The following is a 16,860-nucleotide window of genomic DNA, read 5'->3' as shown; positions in this document are numbered from 1 at the left end:
GTGGGTCATAGAGACCTCACATCCCATTCGACGTCACTTAGTCTTTTGTGAAGCATAATCCATGCTGTGGCTATGGCCACACTGCAATGGCCCAGCTAGATAAGAAGGGGAGATATCAAAAGACAAATATCACATGATATTGGTTATATGTGGAATCTAAAAAAAACGGTACAAACTTATGGTTACCAAGGGGGAAGTTGGGGGGAAGGATAAACTGGGAGATTGGGATTGACATATACACACTACTATATGTAAAATATATGACTCATAAGGACCTACTGTATAGCACAGGGAACTCTGCTCAATAATCTGTAATGACCTATATGGGAAAAGAATCTATAAAAGAGTGGATATATGTATATGTATAACTGATTCACTTTGCTGTACGGCAGAAACTAACACAACATTGTAAATCAACTATACTCCAATAAAAATTAATTTAAAAAAAGGGAAGATATCAGTCAAGCACATCATATATGCTGTGTAGCAGCTAAATCTTTGGGTCATAAGCAGAACACATTTTAATAGGCCAGGCTGGAAGCTACAAACCCTTGGAGACCAACATTGAGGTCTAGTCCAAAGCGGGCCTGGGCAGACTCCAAGCTGGCCTTAGGAAAGGGGAAGTCAGCAGGCCTATCTTGCTGTTCAGAATCCAAAACACTGGGATGGACCTCTGAGAATAAGAATTATGCACCTCTGTTATGCTTTAAGAAAACCAAGTATGAAAAAAAAAAAAAAAAAGAAACTGCAAAACAGAATCTGTGCATTAGAGAGGCTGGAGGAAGGTAAATTATATCTATTTCCAAGAGAGTCTTTCCCCTTAAATGGAGCCTTTCCAAGAGGACTAAGTTTCAGGTGTGCGTGTGTGTATTTTCAGAAGCACACCTGTGGGTACTGTGATCCATGTAGAATCTGGGATCTTTAAGAGAGAGAATGGGAACATGGTGACAATGAAGCCCAAATCAAGCCTTTCAAGTTGGCGCAAGAGCCAGCTCCGTCACCTAAGCCCTGGCCAGACTTTACGTAAGGAAGAACTTTGGCGATAAGAGAAGGCTTAACTCAACAGAGTGAATAACAATGACAACACTCACTGAACACTTATGATGCTCCATGCTATTGTTCTAAGCATTTTAGATGTATTAACGACACCATAAGGAATGTTAATATGTTAATTCATATGAAGTTAAAACCAACAGGTGATTGAGTATTCCTACCCCATTCTCCGAACTATTCAATATACTAGAGGGCCAAAATTTCACAATGGGAAGCTGAGGCACACGTAAGTTAATTAACTTGATCAAGGTCAAATTTCTGATAAGGGACAGAGCCAGGAGGACCCTGGGCACTTACATATTTGCAACTGCTACAGAAACTAGTATCACGAGAATGTCCTGCAATTTGGGTTAGGGTTGTCATCTTCATATGTCATCAATTCTCAGTTATTCGGGTAACCTGCAAGTTAACCAGACTGCAGATTTTTTAAATCTATAATATGGGCAGTGCAATTGCTACAAATCAGAGAAAACAACGTAGGAACTGATTACCACCACCATACTGTGTCTCCTGTCTCACCACCTTAACATTCTTGTTCTTGTATTCACATTCTTGTTCTTGTATCCTGACATTTTTGTTTCTGCAACCAGTGGTAACTGGTTAGGGTTATCATGGGGGAGGGGAGCAATGAACAGAACCCTGGGCAGCCATGATCATACCCTTACACCAGAATCTATTAGTGTATTGCTTTAGTGGGTGGGACACCAGAGATGTTTGTGCTCTGCTTATTAAATGAAAATTAGAGAAGACAGGGTGAAAGAGGGATGTGAGACCTGCCAATCAAAACCCAGGGCTGCTCTAAAAACTGTGAAACTTGGAACTGACAGGTCTTGTCTTACAACTTTTCAGTTAATTACTAGATTCATCTTTAGGAAAGCTTGAAGGGTACCCTGAGGACTGAGGAGAGACAATTGGGAGAATGACCAGAGGAGCTGGATAATTCAACCTCTGAGCTGAGTGGCCAGACTGTGATCATGCCTGCCCTGGAAGAAGAGACTGGCATGGATGGGAGGAGTGGCTTCCGGTAGCAGAAACAAGATCAAGGGCTTCATTACGTGTTTCTGGGGTGTTAGTAGGAGTTTCTCTCTAAAAAAAGTTTCCTATAGTTCAAACAATAAATAGACTAGAAAGCCTAGTTCAAACAAAATAAATAGACTTACTGATCATACATATTTCAAATCTTCACTAAGTTAGTGTTCATTGTTGATCATCAATGAGAAGATGTGCACTGAAGCTTTTTCCTCTACTCTAACTAGGGGGTCCTTTTCACGAAGAGCATTGCACAGGGCAATTATGATAAAGAATGCATTTTGGAAGTACTGGCTTAGAATCTGTGTCAGCTCTGCATTTTAGAAGCAGAGGAGGCCCAACAGGTCCATTACAGTCTGATGTAAAGATTTACCTCTTGTTTATGAAATGGAATCTTTCAACTGAAATCCTTTTGTCAGGTGGTTTATGTGAATATATGTTCTATGAGAACAAGGACCTTTTTAGTAACTACCATATCTCAGATTCTAAGATAGAGCTTGTCCCATGCACATGAAAGAAATAATGACTGAATGAGTGAAGAAATGAATGAGTGAACGTTTTTCATATCTAGACTATCGGAATTTTGTTATTTTTACGCTTTTATATTACTTTCCTGAAATGGAAAGTATTTCCCTAAATATTGGCACATTTTAAATTCCCTTTTATATTATCGATCAAATCCATTTCTATCTCATTTTGACTAACAGTAATTTGGGGGGGTCAACAGATAATTTTAATCCTCCTCCAATATCAACCAAGAGACGGCTGGACACAGGATAGTAGAGTTTTAATTCTTTATGTCACCAATTTCACCATTGCTCTTACTGATGTTTTTATGTGGAGAGGACATCCCCTGACAAGTGAGAGGCACTGACCAGCAGACATTTTACTTAAGGCACAAGATACTTTAGTAAACCATAAAGAGGAACAGCTTTGAACCCTAAGGAAATTTGCATCTTAATATTTCATGATAAATAGCATGTAATTTTGTAATTTTTGAATATTTCCAGATTTTATTACCAATTGATAAAAAAATGAAAGTGGACAGATGGTGTCATCAATCCTAATTATGTGAAAGCTTGAGACGTGCATCGTTTCTAGAGTATTAATCATTAACTCCTGGCTAAAGACTGACCACAGGTATATTTCTACCTTTTTCTGTTATCTTAGCTCCAAATCATCGTTTCTTCCTTTGCAGTAATTCTTCTCAAGGTCTACTCACTCGCTTCTCGATTAAAGAAATGGCCTCTTGAATGGTTTCCTTTGCTTCCAGTCTGCTCTATTCCACACATCCTTCATGTTCTTGCAAAAATAAAGGATCAGGGAATAAGTCCAGTGAATGTAAGTTACCAGTAGACAGGAATCAGCATAACATCAGGAAGACTGCTCTAACAGTCAGAGCTGCCTAGGAAGGATGGCGAGTGTCCCCAGCTGGTGGTTTCAGGTAGGGGTTGGACAGCTATTTTAGGTAGATATTGAGAAGCAGCTTGGTGGAATGATTACGAAGAGGAACTCTGGTGTCAAGCTGCTTGGCTTTAAAGCCTAGGCTCTCCAGCTGCTAACTGTATGACTTTTCCAAATTAAAAAGAAAATTTTCTCTCGGTTCCTTCTTCTGTACAACGGGAAAAATAATGATACCTTCCTCATGGTAGTTTGTGAGGAATGAATGAGGTAATGCCTATAATGGGCTTAGCGGAGTGCTTGACACTTGGCAACCGTTCAATGAATATTAGTAGTTATGTTGTATAGGGATTCAGGAGGCCATAGGTAGTTGTATAATAGGACCCTCAAGGAAGGAGCCTTCCAAGTTCAAACTTTATTTTTGTATTTATAAGTGTTAAAATAATGTTTTCATCGGGTCACTGCTCTGTTGAATGAGTTATACTCAGAACTACTTATCACTCCCATCTCAGATGCTTTTCTCTGGTACTTCAGCTGCTCCGAGATCCGGCTCCCTCCTGGATAAGCATGCATCTTTGCCTCGTTGAGGAAGGCAGGGCTCTTTCCTGCCTCCTAAATGCAGTGTCCTCACTCCCACTTTGTTCCTTGAGATGAGTCTCCTGGAAGAACGTCTCTGCCTCTTTGCTCTTAGGTTGGTTTTCATGCAGGTCAACCCTGTTCATCAAAGCCACCCACAGTCATTTAGCCTCTCCCTGATTTATTATACCACTTGCCAATTCTATGTCTCAGTTGAGCACAGCAGCAGTGTTATGCTTCTTTCATTCTCTGGTTGTTGACTGTGTATAAACTTTCTACTGATGATGATCAGTTTCCTAAAGGCAGGTGTCATATCTTTTACCTCTTGTGTCCTCTGTAAGCACCTAGCAAAGTGCTGAAAACGAAACACATGGCCTGAGATCAAATCCCAGGGCCACCGTCTACTCTGGTGTGGAGGCAAGCCATTTACCATCTCTAATTTTCATTTAGGGACATCTTGAGAAATAAATTACTTAAAACATGCCTACTCATGTAATTGGAACATATAGGTAAAACATAATAAAAGTTATTTATTAATACCATCATTAATACTAGAATATTTGCAACAAGTTTTGAATAGAAAAAGCTAAGAGAGTCAGTACAGTTTTCCAAAGCCAGCATTTCCTGAATTACAGTTAGCGAAATCAGTGCAGTACAAGTGGAAGGGGAGCAGTTCGGGGGTACTTCCCATTCAGAACACTCCTACAGAGCCAGAAAGATCAGTAGAGAAGAACTCACATTCCTGTGAACCTATCATGTAGCTGGCATTTTTACAGGCTAATTAAGCAAACAAAAGACCAAAAGTCCCTTAACAATATGCATCAAAGTCCCTGACAGTCATGGTATGTGTATGTCTGGGCATGTCAATGCAACTTGCTCCCAAGGAAGCAATGTTCCTGGGCTGTTAATTTCAGGGTTGAAGTTTCAAACCTGAGATAGTTCTGCCAAGACTGCTAATAGCAGTGGCTTATAATACAATGCTACCCTATCATACACCACATCGCCTTGATTGTCATCGCCACACTCCTGCATTATATTAGTGATCTGTCCCCTTCACAGGATGGTCAGCTCCTGGAAGGCAGGGAACTTCATCTTGTTTCTTCAGTGCTTCGTTTAATGTCTGACATGTGACAGACATGCAGTCAATGGTCACTGAATAGTCTACACAATCCCGAGTATCAGGTGTGTCCGGGTCTTGAAAGAAAATTCACCCTAGTTTATAACAACTAGAGAAAAGACACAAGTGCTTCCTCTCTCAAACTAGTTTTATTAACTAACAGATGGGTTGACGTTTCCCACAGGTCCCAAGAAACCATGATTGTGTTTCATGAGCAGGTATCTTCAGGAGGATACGACCACCTCCTAATGAACCCTATTGGTCTTCTTGCTTTTCTTCCATCTCTTTTGCCTTGGGAGACCTGTTCTGAAAGGAAGAGCCTGGAGAAGCTGCACACAGCCTGGCCCCGCACTGGCCAAGGCAGAGCAGAGACCAAGCACACAGAGACAATTCTGGCTGTGCTCCTGGCTGAGGAGATGTAGCTAATGGGGAGTTATATAGTTTTGCCTATAATTGATTCAGATGCTACTGTTCATTGTGGTATAAGGAGTTTCAATGTAGGGATGAAGGAAGAGGAAAGTATTAGATGGAGGATTTTAGTCCTCGGTGAGGGACTATATTTAAAAACAAAAGATGGTTGAGCCCGATGAAATACGTGCATGAGGGCATTGTTAGGTTCCTCTCTGGACTTCAGAAGCCCCTCAGAGGAAATTCCTCTGGTTCTATACCTATCAGAGTCCTAACTCCTTTCTCCATCTACTTCCTAGGCTTCCCATCTATGCAATCCTAATATTTTACCCTTTCCGCTAATCTTGGCTGCTAAACTAACCTGTGTGGTTTGGAGCAAGCCACTTAGAATTTCCATCGCTTTCCCCCATCTGTAAAATAAGGATAACACACTGACCTGCCTCGGAGGGATAGGGTGTGAATTAACTCCTGTAATTAGCGGTTTCTGTGCTCTGCATACACCAAGCAGGATATGAATGCCAACCATTGTCACCGTGGCCTGAGTAGGCTTTGCTTCTAAAGCTACACTTGGGAATAACCGCTTGGCAAAGAGCTGACAACTGGAAGTTGCTAACTTTACACAGAAGCAATATTTCCAGTATTTTCCCCGAGCAATCATGAGTAAATTGCTCACCAGGGGTGGAAATGGTTTCCAGCCAGTTCCGCCTCTTTTGATCTGTGCACCCTGCAAAGCTCAGTCAATGCCAGGTAACTGATCCTTCATAAGTCTGCTGTTTAGTGAAGATGAAGAATTCAGAATGGTATCATTTGGACAGGGGTGAAATTTCTGTGCAGTCGTATGTATTAAAAGCAAATAAATTGTGCTTTGTTCAAGGCAAGAGTTATAGAAACAGAATCTTTAATTTGTTAATATCCAATGACAAAGACAGCCACCTGTTTTTTAAATGGGGAAGAATAGGTCATCTATTTACAACTTGTCTTGGGTTTCATGTTAGAAACTTTGAAATGTACCCCTTATCACCATAGGGAAAGGAAAGTCAAAATTATGACCTAGCAAGCTATATAAAACAACTGTTAAAAATAATGGGTTTAAAAAATTGATTTTCTAAACCTTCAATAGAAGGTTTGGAAAAAAAAAAATCCTACATATAAACTGAGTGAACCTATTGTGTACTTTGATAAGAGGCCCATGCTTCTATCACTGAACAAACCATTTGCAACCCTGTAAATACCATTATATTAATTTAGATAAAAGTTGCACATTTTTGAGTTGCCACCACTGTGATCTAAATTTTGGAAAAGAAAGTTAGTTTCAGAATGGCATACAGAACTAGGCTGACATTCAGCATCTTCTCTGGAAACAAAAGGGAGGCTGCCCTTCTGTAGCTGAGTCACCAACACGGATTTTTCACAGGTCAGGGTGTCAAGCCCTCGAGGATGCCTTGTGCTGCAGCTGTGCATTCTGGGAGCTGGCCTGGAAGGGATGCTGGGCCAGCACAGCCTGGTGGGGAGGAGGGATTTTTCCTTATTTTCTTTAGCTCCCTTAGGCAAGATCCTAGAAGTACAAACAAGGTTGCCTCTGCAAATGTTCTCGTCATATACAGACAAGCACACAGAGGTGTGAGCAAACACAAATTAAGGTTCTAAGTGTTCCTAGGCCTTGGACAGAAGAAAGCACTGGAGAAATGTATTTCCTTCTGTGGTGGTTATTTTGCTTAGCTGGGGATAAAGGAGACATTTAAGAAAAGCCTACTTTCTGCAAGAAAAAATGGTACTACATCAATGTAGCTTTTTTGAGGCAAAAGAAGCATTCTGCATTTGGCAAGGCAGTCCCTGTAACAGCACTGGCTTGTTTTTGGAGTGTATGCGTCATCTTCATTCAGGAGTGGCAAAAGATAGTTTCTATTTCATTTCCCAATAACGATGGCATAGCTAAGGGAAATACATCATTTTGCATATATAATTTTTGGATAAAAGCTGAGTTTACGCGTAAAGGATGACCTCTTTGGGTTATGAAAAGATTACTTTTTGTTAGGCTGCTTTCTGACGATTAGATTTGACACATACATGTGCACATGGGTACTAACAGGAGTCAGGCCAGTTTTGGGTAATCGTAAACTTGGCTGGATCTTTACTACAGCTACAGTAGAGATCCATTTCATATTCAATCCATCAGAGATAACCGTGGTACATTATCTGATGGATTTATCTTTGCTTATATTGTATGAATATGGAAAGGAATTAAATGTGTGTTTACAGTTTGATAAACATTCAACATAAATTATACATTTTCATTCCATTTATTAGTCGGGGGCTATGGAAAGCAGGAATTTCATTGCACAGAAACTGCCTTTCAGATTGAAGGATTACCAGTTTCCTGAAAAGGTAAACTAATTGTAAGAACAGAATTCATTTCTATCTCAAGTGAGTCCCTGCGTGGTTTGTATTCAGAGTTTTAGAAAGGCAAAAGGAGCGGACAGCTCATCCTCATGACTATCCAGTTCGTATTTCACACTTCCTGTGGGTGCAACATTGTCATCACGAATAAATCTAGTGCTAATAAACCTCGTATCATTTGACAGCTTGAATATTGTAGTTACTACACAAATTATCAAGCTCTATTTATGTCTAAAAGTACTTGGCCTGATCTTCTAGCATTAGGCATGCGGAGCAGTCTCCATGATATTATCTTACCACATAATGACTCCAAAAATCTCACAGAGATGAATGGTGATAACATAATTTCAGAAAGTTGCCACTCTATATGTAGAAATATATTGGCAATAAAAAACAGTAACTGTGTGCCTTTCCCCAGTAGGGGATCTCTCACTTTTCTTTGATTTTTAAAGGCTTCAGATCAATAACTGGAGTGACATTATTAACAGTTCCCTCAGCACCTTGGCCAGCGCTAATATTAAATCCATTACGCCTTCTGTTTGACATTTGCAGTACAGCAGAAAGTGCTGTAGATACAGTCACATTGTCTGGGGACTGAGGTTGGATGTGAGGTTAGTAAGATGGTTTCCCTTGCCTGACTTCTTCTTTTTTTTTGCTTTTTTAAAAAAAAAGTAATTGATTAATTTATGGCTGTGGTGGCTCTTCGTTTCTGCACGAGGGCTTTCTCTAGTTGGGGCAAGTGGGGGCCACTCTTCATCGTGGTGCGCGGGCCTCTCACTGTCACGGCCTCTCTTGTTGCGGAGCACAGGCTCCAGACACTCAGGCTCAGTAATTGTGGCTCACGGGGCTAGTTGCTCCGCCGCATGTGGAATCTTCCCAGACCAGGGCTCGAACCCGGGTCCCCTGCATTGGCAGGCAGATTCTCAACCACTGCGCCACCAGGGAAGCCCATCTTGCCTGACTTCTAAATTCAGTTCATCGATAGGAAACTTAAACCAATACAAAAAAAAAAAAAATCAGAGAACCTCAACCCTATACTAGATGGTAAATAATTCACCCATAAAAGTACAATTATATCTCGTATCTAAGTGCTTTGGAAATAAAATATTGATCAGATCCTCTGATAAATTTTTACATTCTTTATTGTTATTCCTAAACATTTCATCCTTTAATTATACCTAGTATTATGAAAATCGTCTAACGAGTGCAGAGGAATTGAGTTCCTGTAGAATCGGGAACCGATCAAATTTACCAGAGCGCGGGGGCATAAGTAGAAAATGCAGATTATTTCTATTCAGGCAAGTACTCAACTGCTTCAGTTTTGCTTGCCTTTAAAATATTCAGGACACAGAACAGGCGTAATAGCATAGAGATCATACTCGTGCAATAGTTATCTTAACGTCCCGTAACAGGCTAGATCTGCTGAAAGTTTAGACAAAACACAGTAACCTTTACTTTAGACAACCAATGGTTAACCATGTTGCTGTAGTTACTCTTACTCTTCACCAAAAGTACTGTCTCATACATTTTGCTAAATTGTCTAAACCCCACTACGGTATTGATTTCTCCCTCCGTGAGCTCGTGCCCATTCAATAAGCAGCGAGAATCTCTGGTCCTGGCTGAATGCCCTCTAAGGCAGGACCCAGGTATGTTACTCCTGACAGTGGCCCATGGCTGGGAGCTGACTGCTAGCTAGAGGGAAACAAACCACTGGAGACAGAAAGGAAATTCTCTGTTAAAGTGAGAAACATGACAGGGAAAGTGGCCTGTGAGGTTAAGTGAAAAAGCAGGCTGCCAGAAGCATGTACGTTATGGTTTTATTTTAGTCAAACAGAAAATCCCACTACATAACTATGTTTGTATACATATTTACAGAAACAAAATCTAGAAGGATATCTAGTGTATAAGAACAGTGGTTATTTTGGGGTAGGGGGTATGTTGGCCTTTATTCTTTGTTTTCTGCATTCTCTGAATTTTTCACAAAGGGCATGAATTTTATAATTGGAAAATATCAAGCTGTTTTAATAAGGAGAAGGAGGGAGTGAAACACAATTTGATGACCTAACCCAAGGAATATTACTCTTTGCTTTCAAAATACGGAGATATTTCAAGTACCTCCGGGATTTCTTGAAAGAGCTGCTCTTCTGTTTATTAAGCATATAAAAGATGCAGCACTGAATTTTTTTTTTTTTTTTAATTTTTGGCTGCGCTGGGTCTTTGTTGCTGCACGCAGGTTTTCTGCTAGTTGAGGCGGCTTCTCTTGTTGCGGAGCATGGGCTCCAGGTGCGCGGGCTTCAGTAGTTGTGGTGCGTGGGCTCGGTAGTTGTGGCTCACGGGCTCTAGAGTGCAGGCTCAGTAGTTGTGGCTCACAGGCTTCATTGCTCTGCAGCATGTGGGATCTTCCCGGACCAGGGCTCAAACCCGTGTCCCCTGCATTGGCAGGCAGATTCTTAACCACTGCGCCACCAGGGAAGCCCTGAAATTTATTTTCTTTTAAAGGATATCACTCATAATCCCAAGATTAAAGAATCATTAAGAGTGATGAGAAGATATAAGCAGATCCACAAAACCAAACTGAGCCATCCAGATGTCCTGTTCCAGAGGTTCTGTGCCCACCACTTTGCAGGAACCCACAGGAGCAGAGAAAAGGCTGTGGGCAGCACAGAGCAAACTCTTCCAAAATGCTTGGATCAAGCCCTAAAGAGGCATTCTAGAACTTTATAACTTTTTAAAGTAGGCTACCCATTTAATTTTCTTATGCCTGCCTGAAATTTTCTCTAAAAGAAATATATTTATTAAACTATTAACGAATGTGCATACATATAAAATATTTATTTGGGTTTGCTGTCCAGTCAACAGATTTTTTTTTCTCTCTCTCTCATTATCTTGAGACTAATTCAAGACAAGACAATCACAGGGCTGGCAGTTTGAAGAAAAAGAATTCCTATTATGGCACAGGATCACTGCCTCTTAGGCTGGTTTAGCCACTTATTTCCTTTTATTATAATGCCAAAAGTTCTTTAGATTTCAGTCATTTAGTAATGCTACACTGAACACATCAGGGCTCCTGAAAAGTTCTATACCTACTAGTTCCTTCATTTTCATAATCACCACATATTGATATCTGTTTTCCAACCAAATTATACTACTCTTTAAGCAAGGATCGGTGTTTTATCAGAGTTTAAAAGATTATGATGTAGTGAACAACAGTCTTCAAAAATGTTCCTTCGTGTTATTAAGAATTAGAAAATCTTGTTAAAGTTCTTTCAGCTCTTAAGAAACATAAGCAGCTTTGGGATGTAGTGCCTGACATGAACTTTTAAAGTAATTCCCCTGGAGCAATGATCTGCATTAGTGAAGATACTTAGTTAAAGGTAGCATCCTACACTGCCTTTCAGTATTTGAGCAGTCAATCTAATTGCCTTTTTAAGCCAAAGATTGCAAATAACTAACACTACAGAATTTTAAGGCAAAGCCAGTTTAACATTCTCTAATGGTGAGAAATACACTCTCCAACAAGAGACACTTCCTAATGCGATTGTTGCTAACGAGCCCAAGTTGTTAAGGAATGTGCAAAGCAGGGTTTTCCATTTTACTAGTTAGGATGGCTCAAGGAAGGCCAGGAAAACACGGGAAAGAAAGCCAAGTAAATTTTCAATCATACTTCAAGGATAAATGAAGTGTCCTTGTATAAAGGAGGTATCTTCTTTTTCTGATAACTAGAATTAAAGGAGGCTAAGTGGAACTGAGCACATCCTGGTGCTTCATGGAAGGCATGGGATTTATCAGAGTTTTTTATTTTTTGTGTGTTTTTTTTTTTTGCGGTACGCGGGCCTCTCACTGTTGTGGCCTCTCCCATTGCGGAGCACAGGCTCCGGACGCGCAGGCTCAGCGGCCATGGCTCACGGGCCCAGCCACTCCACAGCACGTGGGATCTTCCCGGACCGGGGCACGAACCCGTGTCCCCTGCATCGGCAGGCGGACTCTCAACCACTGCGCCACCAGGGAAGCCCTATCAGAGTTTTTATATTTAATCTTAAATGGGTTGATTTGACTCTAGTTTAGGATATCCTAGTAGAACTGGTTTATAGGCTGTGGATTTTTTTTTCTCTTCCAAGGTACAAGTCACCCTTAACATGTGTTTGGGGGAGACATCAAGTTCAATATGAATCAACAGTGGGACCTGGCTGCCAAGAGGACCTACTTCAACGGTGGGCTGCATAACACGAGTATAGTAGCCTAAACCAAGAAAGGTGGCAGTCCCTCTGCTTTGTACTAGTCACAATACATCTAGAGGCTGCACTCAGCTCTCAGAACACTATTTTTAGAGGGTCACCAACAAATGGAAGCACAGCCAGGTGAGGGTGGCTAGGGTGGTGACGGTCTTAGCAACATGCCATTGAATAATGGTTGTGGAATGAGGGTCGTTTGATGTGAAAAGGAGAAGGAAGGAGGGAGGAAGAATTTGGTGAATCTGACTTCATATATTTGAGAGGCTGTGATGGGGAGGGAAGAGTAAATCTGAAGTGTTGTCCCACAGGGCAGACCTCCGATCAGTGGGGGAGAAGATGCAGCAAAGTAGGTTCCGGCTCCATATTAGGCATAACTTTCTATCAGAGCTGCTTACCAATGGGGTGGGAAGCCTTGTATGTTCCTTAGCTTCGTGTTAGGAATGAGTGCCAGCAGAGATTGGAAGGGCATCTGTTGGTTTTGCTGTAAAGGGATGGTTGCATAAATTGGAGGTTGGATTAAAGGATTGTTGAAGATTCTTCTTAACTTGCGGGTTTGTGTTTCAGGGAAACAAAGTCCACTTTTCCAAGGTCTTAGTTCATACCAAGGTTTATAAACTTGATTTCTTACGCACTGAGTGTTTAAGAGTCATGAGCAGCCCCGTTTCCCAGTCCAACTCCAGAATGGAGTAGAAAACTACTTTCATGTGTTTCTTCTCAAATATGCCCAAATATAAACATTCTATTGACTAAAAAGCAGGTCCAGTGATCTCACTGATGCGTCTATTCAGTGAAGTCAGTGAGCTATGCTATAAGGATATATGACTCCCCCGACCTCTTGGAACAAAATTATTTTCATCTTTAAATGGTAAAGAGTAGTCTTAAATACTCTTTTCTCATGCATGGGGTTCACTGGAGAAGGATGCCCCCCCCCACCCCCGCCAGTGCTACAAAATAATGCCCTAGAAGCTGCAGTTAACTTAAATGGGGATACATGGATTGATTCTAGAAGGAATTAAAATATTTCCAATAGAGGCAAATATGTTTTTTCCCTTCTGTGTGTGCAAACACGCTGTGATTACTTCTAAGCAGACCAAATTATTTTCTTGGAAGTATGCAGAGTTATTTTAACATTAACCTTAAGATAGGTTTTGGGTTTTTTTTTTTCCATTTCTCTTTCACAAAATGCTTTTGTGCTGCGAATCTGTTTTAAAACAACATATCAAGTAAAGTACAAACGTCTTTAGAGGGCAAAAATAATTTCCCAAGTAAGCAAATAAAACTTTGCACTTCAAATCAGGCCTTGATTCATTAAAAATCTTAAACTTCTCATGAGAAAAATTAACATTTAAACCACTGCTGCTTGGCCAAGCACTCCACCACACAAGAATATGAAATATCTCCTCTAAAAAAGTACAAAAAGGACAAAACCACAAATGTGGAACTTCAATTAATTTAAAGCCCCAATCAGCAAAGAATAAATCCTTCGCAGATCTAATTACCAGCGCTCTCGGAAGACCCAGGCCGACCAGCCAATCTTCCCCGTGTTTGAACAGCTTGATGAACTAGGGGACTGATGGATATCAAGTCATTTTGTTTAATTTATAAATGGATTTTCCCCTAATACTTAAATTATCATCAGTACAACACAATGAAAATGGGAACATTCTGAATGCAAAGTCTATAAGAGTCCTGGAAGGAATCCCAATGAGGAATGTCACCTCTGTTCATTCCTCTATACAATTGATCTAATTAAATACTGAGGGTGGAAAGGCAGTTTAAAATGTAGCCATTTCTGTTTTCTTTTTAGCCTTAATTTATCTGTTCACATCTTTCAAGTACCTTCTGATGCTTAAAAAAAAAAAAAAAAAACCAAGATTTCTGCACGCCCCTAATACTTTTAATTCTCCACAAGCTAATATTCAAAAAGTCTCTGCCATCAATTTTGCTGAATAATAAATAAATGCATTACATTTAGCCATGGTAACAATGAAGGGCAGACTTCCAAATCTGAAGCTTTTCCGTCCATTAATTTGAAAGAGAAACTAAAGGAATGGGTACATGCTGTATGTATTGTTCACCTGAAATCAGATCTCTGGATTATACTTATTAAAATGTCTTCTTATTTTCAAATCTCTTCCTTACTTAATTACTGCCCAGGACAGAAAGCTGCATGGAATTGTTAAATACCATTAGACCTATTTATAGTCTCTTCACACTGGCAACTCAAGCGCAATCATTGGCAAAGGTCCTGCCCACCAACCCACATGTTGGAATTGCAAGTCCCACCTGGCTCTGGGGTTTCTGACTGGGAAGAGGAAGATGCTGAGCTGGCTGCATCTTCAGCGGTGCCCTGCGAGAGGAGACCCCGCCCGGGCGGGAGCTTCATGCCCAGCTGCTCTGCCATCTCCACGTGGTCCCCGGGGTGGACATAGTCAAAGACGCTGCTGCCTGTCAGCTCCACCTAGAGGGCGAAGAGAAAGAAGAGTGGGAAAGAAAGTTGTCACAGGCTTTCATTTTCAAATTTACCTACTGGAGCATGGACTTGAGGGCACGGGGAGGGGGAAGGGGAAGCTGGGACGAAGTGAGAGAGTGGCATGGACACATATACACTACCAAACGTAAAATAGATAGCTGGTGGGAAGCAGCCACATAGCACAGGGAGATCAGCTCGGTGCTTTGTGACCACCTAGAGGGGTGGGATAGGTAGGGTGGGAGGGAGACGCAAGAGGGAGGAGATATGGGGATATATGTATATGTATAGCTGATTCACTTTGTTATAAAGCAGAAACTAACACACCATTGTAAAGCAATTATACTCCAATAAAGATGTTAAAAAAAAAAAAATTTAGCCCCACTGCGATTCAGCTTCTGAACAGAAAAGGAAATCTATGAAGCCTCCGGAAACAATCCTGGTCCTTAGTCTTTATCCTCACACGCTTAAGGATTCTTGAAATTGAAAGTTTTTTTTTCCCACATGTATTTATTTAGCAATTGTTTAGCCCAGTTTTTTTCTCATACACTGTTGTTTGCCTAAAGCCAAACCATTCTGTGAAATGTGGATGAGTCTGCCTGAGTTCAGCTGTTTTATCCACGCATCATCAAATTCTTGCGTGTTTGGTGTCGACCGGATGATTGACTGAATTCTCCAGTTTGTTTATTGAGAAGTTTGAGCTTTGTATAGAAACAACCAGAGATAGCGGATGAGAATTTTCCTTAAAATACACAGATTTCCAGGATGTGTATTTATACATATCAGCTTATTTCCATGTAAATTTAAATGGAAGAAGTGCTGCTTACAAATATATGCAAAGGCATAATGTTTTCATTAAATATTACTCATTAGCTCTGTAATCATATGGAGAATTTTCCATGCAAAAGAGGTCAGCTGGGGTCTGAAGCAGCCATTTTTTTTCTGCTGTTATCAGCTTGTTTTGCCTTCAATCTAATAAAATACATGGTACAAACCTCCTTGAGGGCTTTAAAAAATGTTTTATTTTGTATGCTCTTTGTACTAGGCTGACGCTAAAGGTAGATAATGAGTATCAAATATCAGAAGAGGGCCAGCCTGGAATGGAAGCACTGCCTTTTGCAATGCTGTCAGGCGTGGCCCCTGTCTGGGGCGTGTGCTGTCTGAGGGGCAGAAGACACTCGTAAGGACTGGCCTTACCTCTGTACTCCTCTGATGCTATAACTCTTACCTCCTTCCAAGAATAGCAATCATGGTCCTAAAATAATGTAGTTGGGTTACAGGTACTATGGCAGGGAGAGATGTGTTAGCAACAGAACAAGAAAAAGCTCTTTCCCGGGTCACTAATGGCTTTCCCATTCCTCTGGAGTTTAATGGTCTCAGGCCAGCTATGATGTGCTACAGAAACTGCCAGAAGTTCAGACTGTCACAAGTTTCTTGGTGGATATTTACCTAGAACTGCTTCCTACCTCACCTGCCTTTCCTGGGTAATTTGCAGCATCCCTCCAAATTCCACCCGACTGCCTGCACTCTTTTTCCTGCCAAGAAGGAAGGCTGGTGGTGGGCACACTGTCACAGTGAGCGGAATACTCAGAGCAATTATTATCCCCAGAACTCCAAGTCCCGGTAAAATGATCACATCGACTCCCAGACACCATTTGATTAAACTCTTAACAGTCAACACGTCTTCAGCGTCTATCAGTTAACAGAGGTAGAGGCCGAAAAATGGGAGGCTAAATTCAGTTTGGTTAATAGCTATTCCTGAGAAAGGCTTGCATACCTTTCACGGAAAATGAGGTACTTTCTCTTTGCTATTAAATTACGCTCTCCTGTATTACCCAACTACTGACTCTATAATTTCACAATAACTATTTCCTCCATTTGATATTGTTACAGAGTGTACGTAAATCAGGATTCATAAGTGATGGGTTCCTACCCTCTGGGAGGGAGGGATTACATGGAAATAATCCCTTTAATGTGTGCCTTGCCTCTAAGCATTTCACACAGCAATAAATGGGTAAACTGACTTGGAGCAATTAAGAAATTAAATGAAACTAATGAAATGTGTGTTTTAATATTTCTTGATGGTTATTTTGTTTGGAGGTTAGTGAGTATGAGGAAGTCACTCTCATTTTGCATGGAGTCCAATTGCAGCCCTTTCTTTTTTTTTTTTTTTTTTT

The 16,860-nt window shown here is 40.8% G+C and overlaps 1 protein-coding gene across 8 annotated transcripts in view; it reads right to left on the bottom strand.

The window, feature by feature from the left end:
* NPAS3 (neuronal PAS domain protein 3) overlaps nucleotides 1–16,860 on the bottom strand; it is an 862,041-nt gene that overhangs the window by 113,197 nt on the left and 731,984 nt on the right. For all 8 annotated transcript variants that reach the window (XM_029239281.1, XM_029239282.1, XM_029239284.1 and 5 more), the window contains one exon: nucleotides 14,500–14,674. In XM_029239281.1, coding sequence (XP_029095114.1) covers nucleotides 14,500–14,674 — 175 coding nt within the window. The remainder of the gene's footprint in view (nucleotides 1–14,499; nucleotides 14,675–16,860) is intronic.

The sequence above is a fragment of the Monodon monoceros genome, unplaced genomic scaffold (genome assembly GCF_005190385.1).
Source record: "Monodon monoceros isolate NGI ecotype Baffin Bay Population unplaced genomic scaffold, NGI_Narwhal_1 Super_Scaffold_21, whole genome shotgun sequence".
Classification (NCBI taxonomy): Eukaryota; Metazoa; Chordata; class Mammalia; order Artiodactyla; family Monodontidae; genus Monodon; species Monodon monoceros.
The sequence above is the reverse complement of the archived record's forward strand: the minus strand, read 5'-3'. Positions and strand labels throughout refer to the sequence as shown.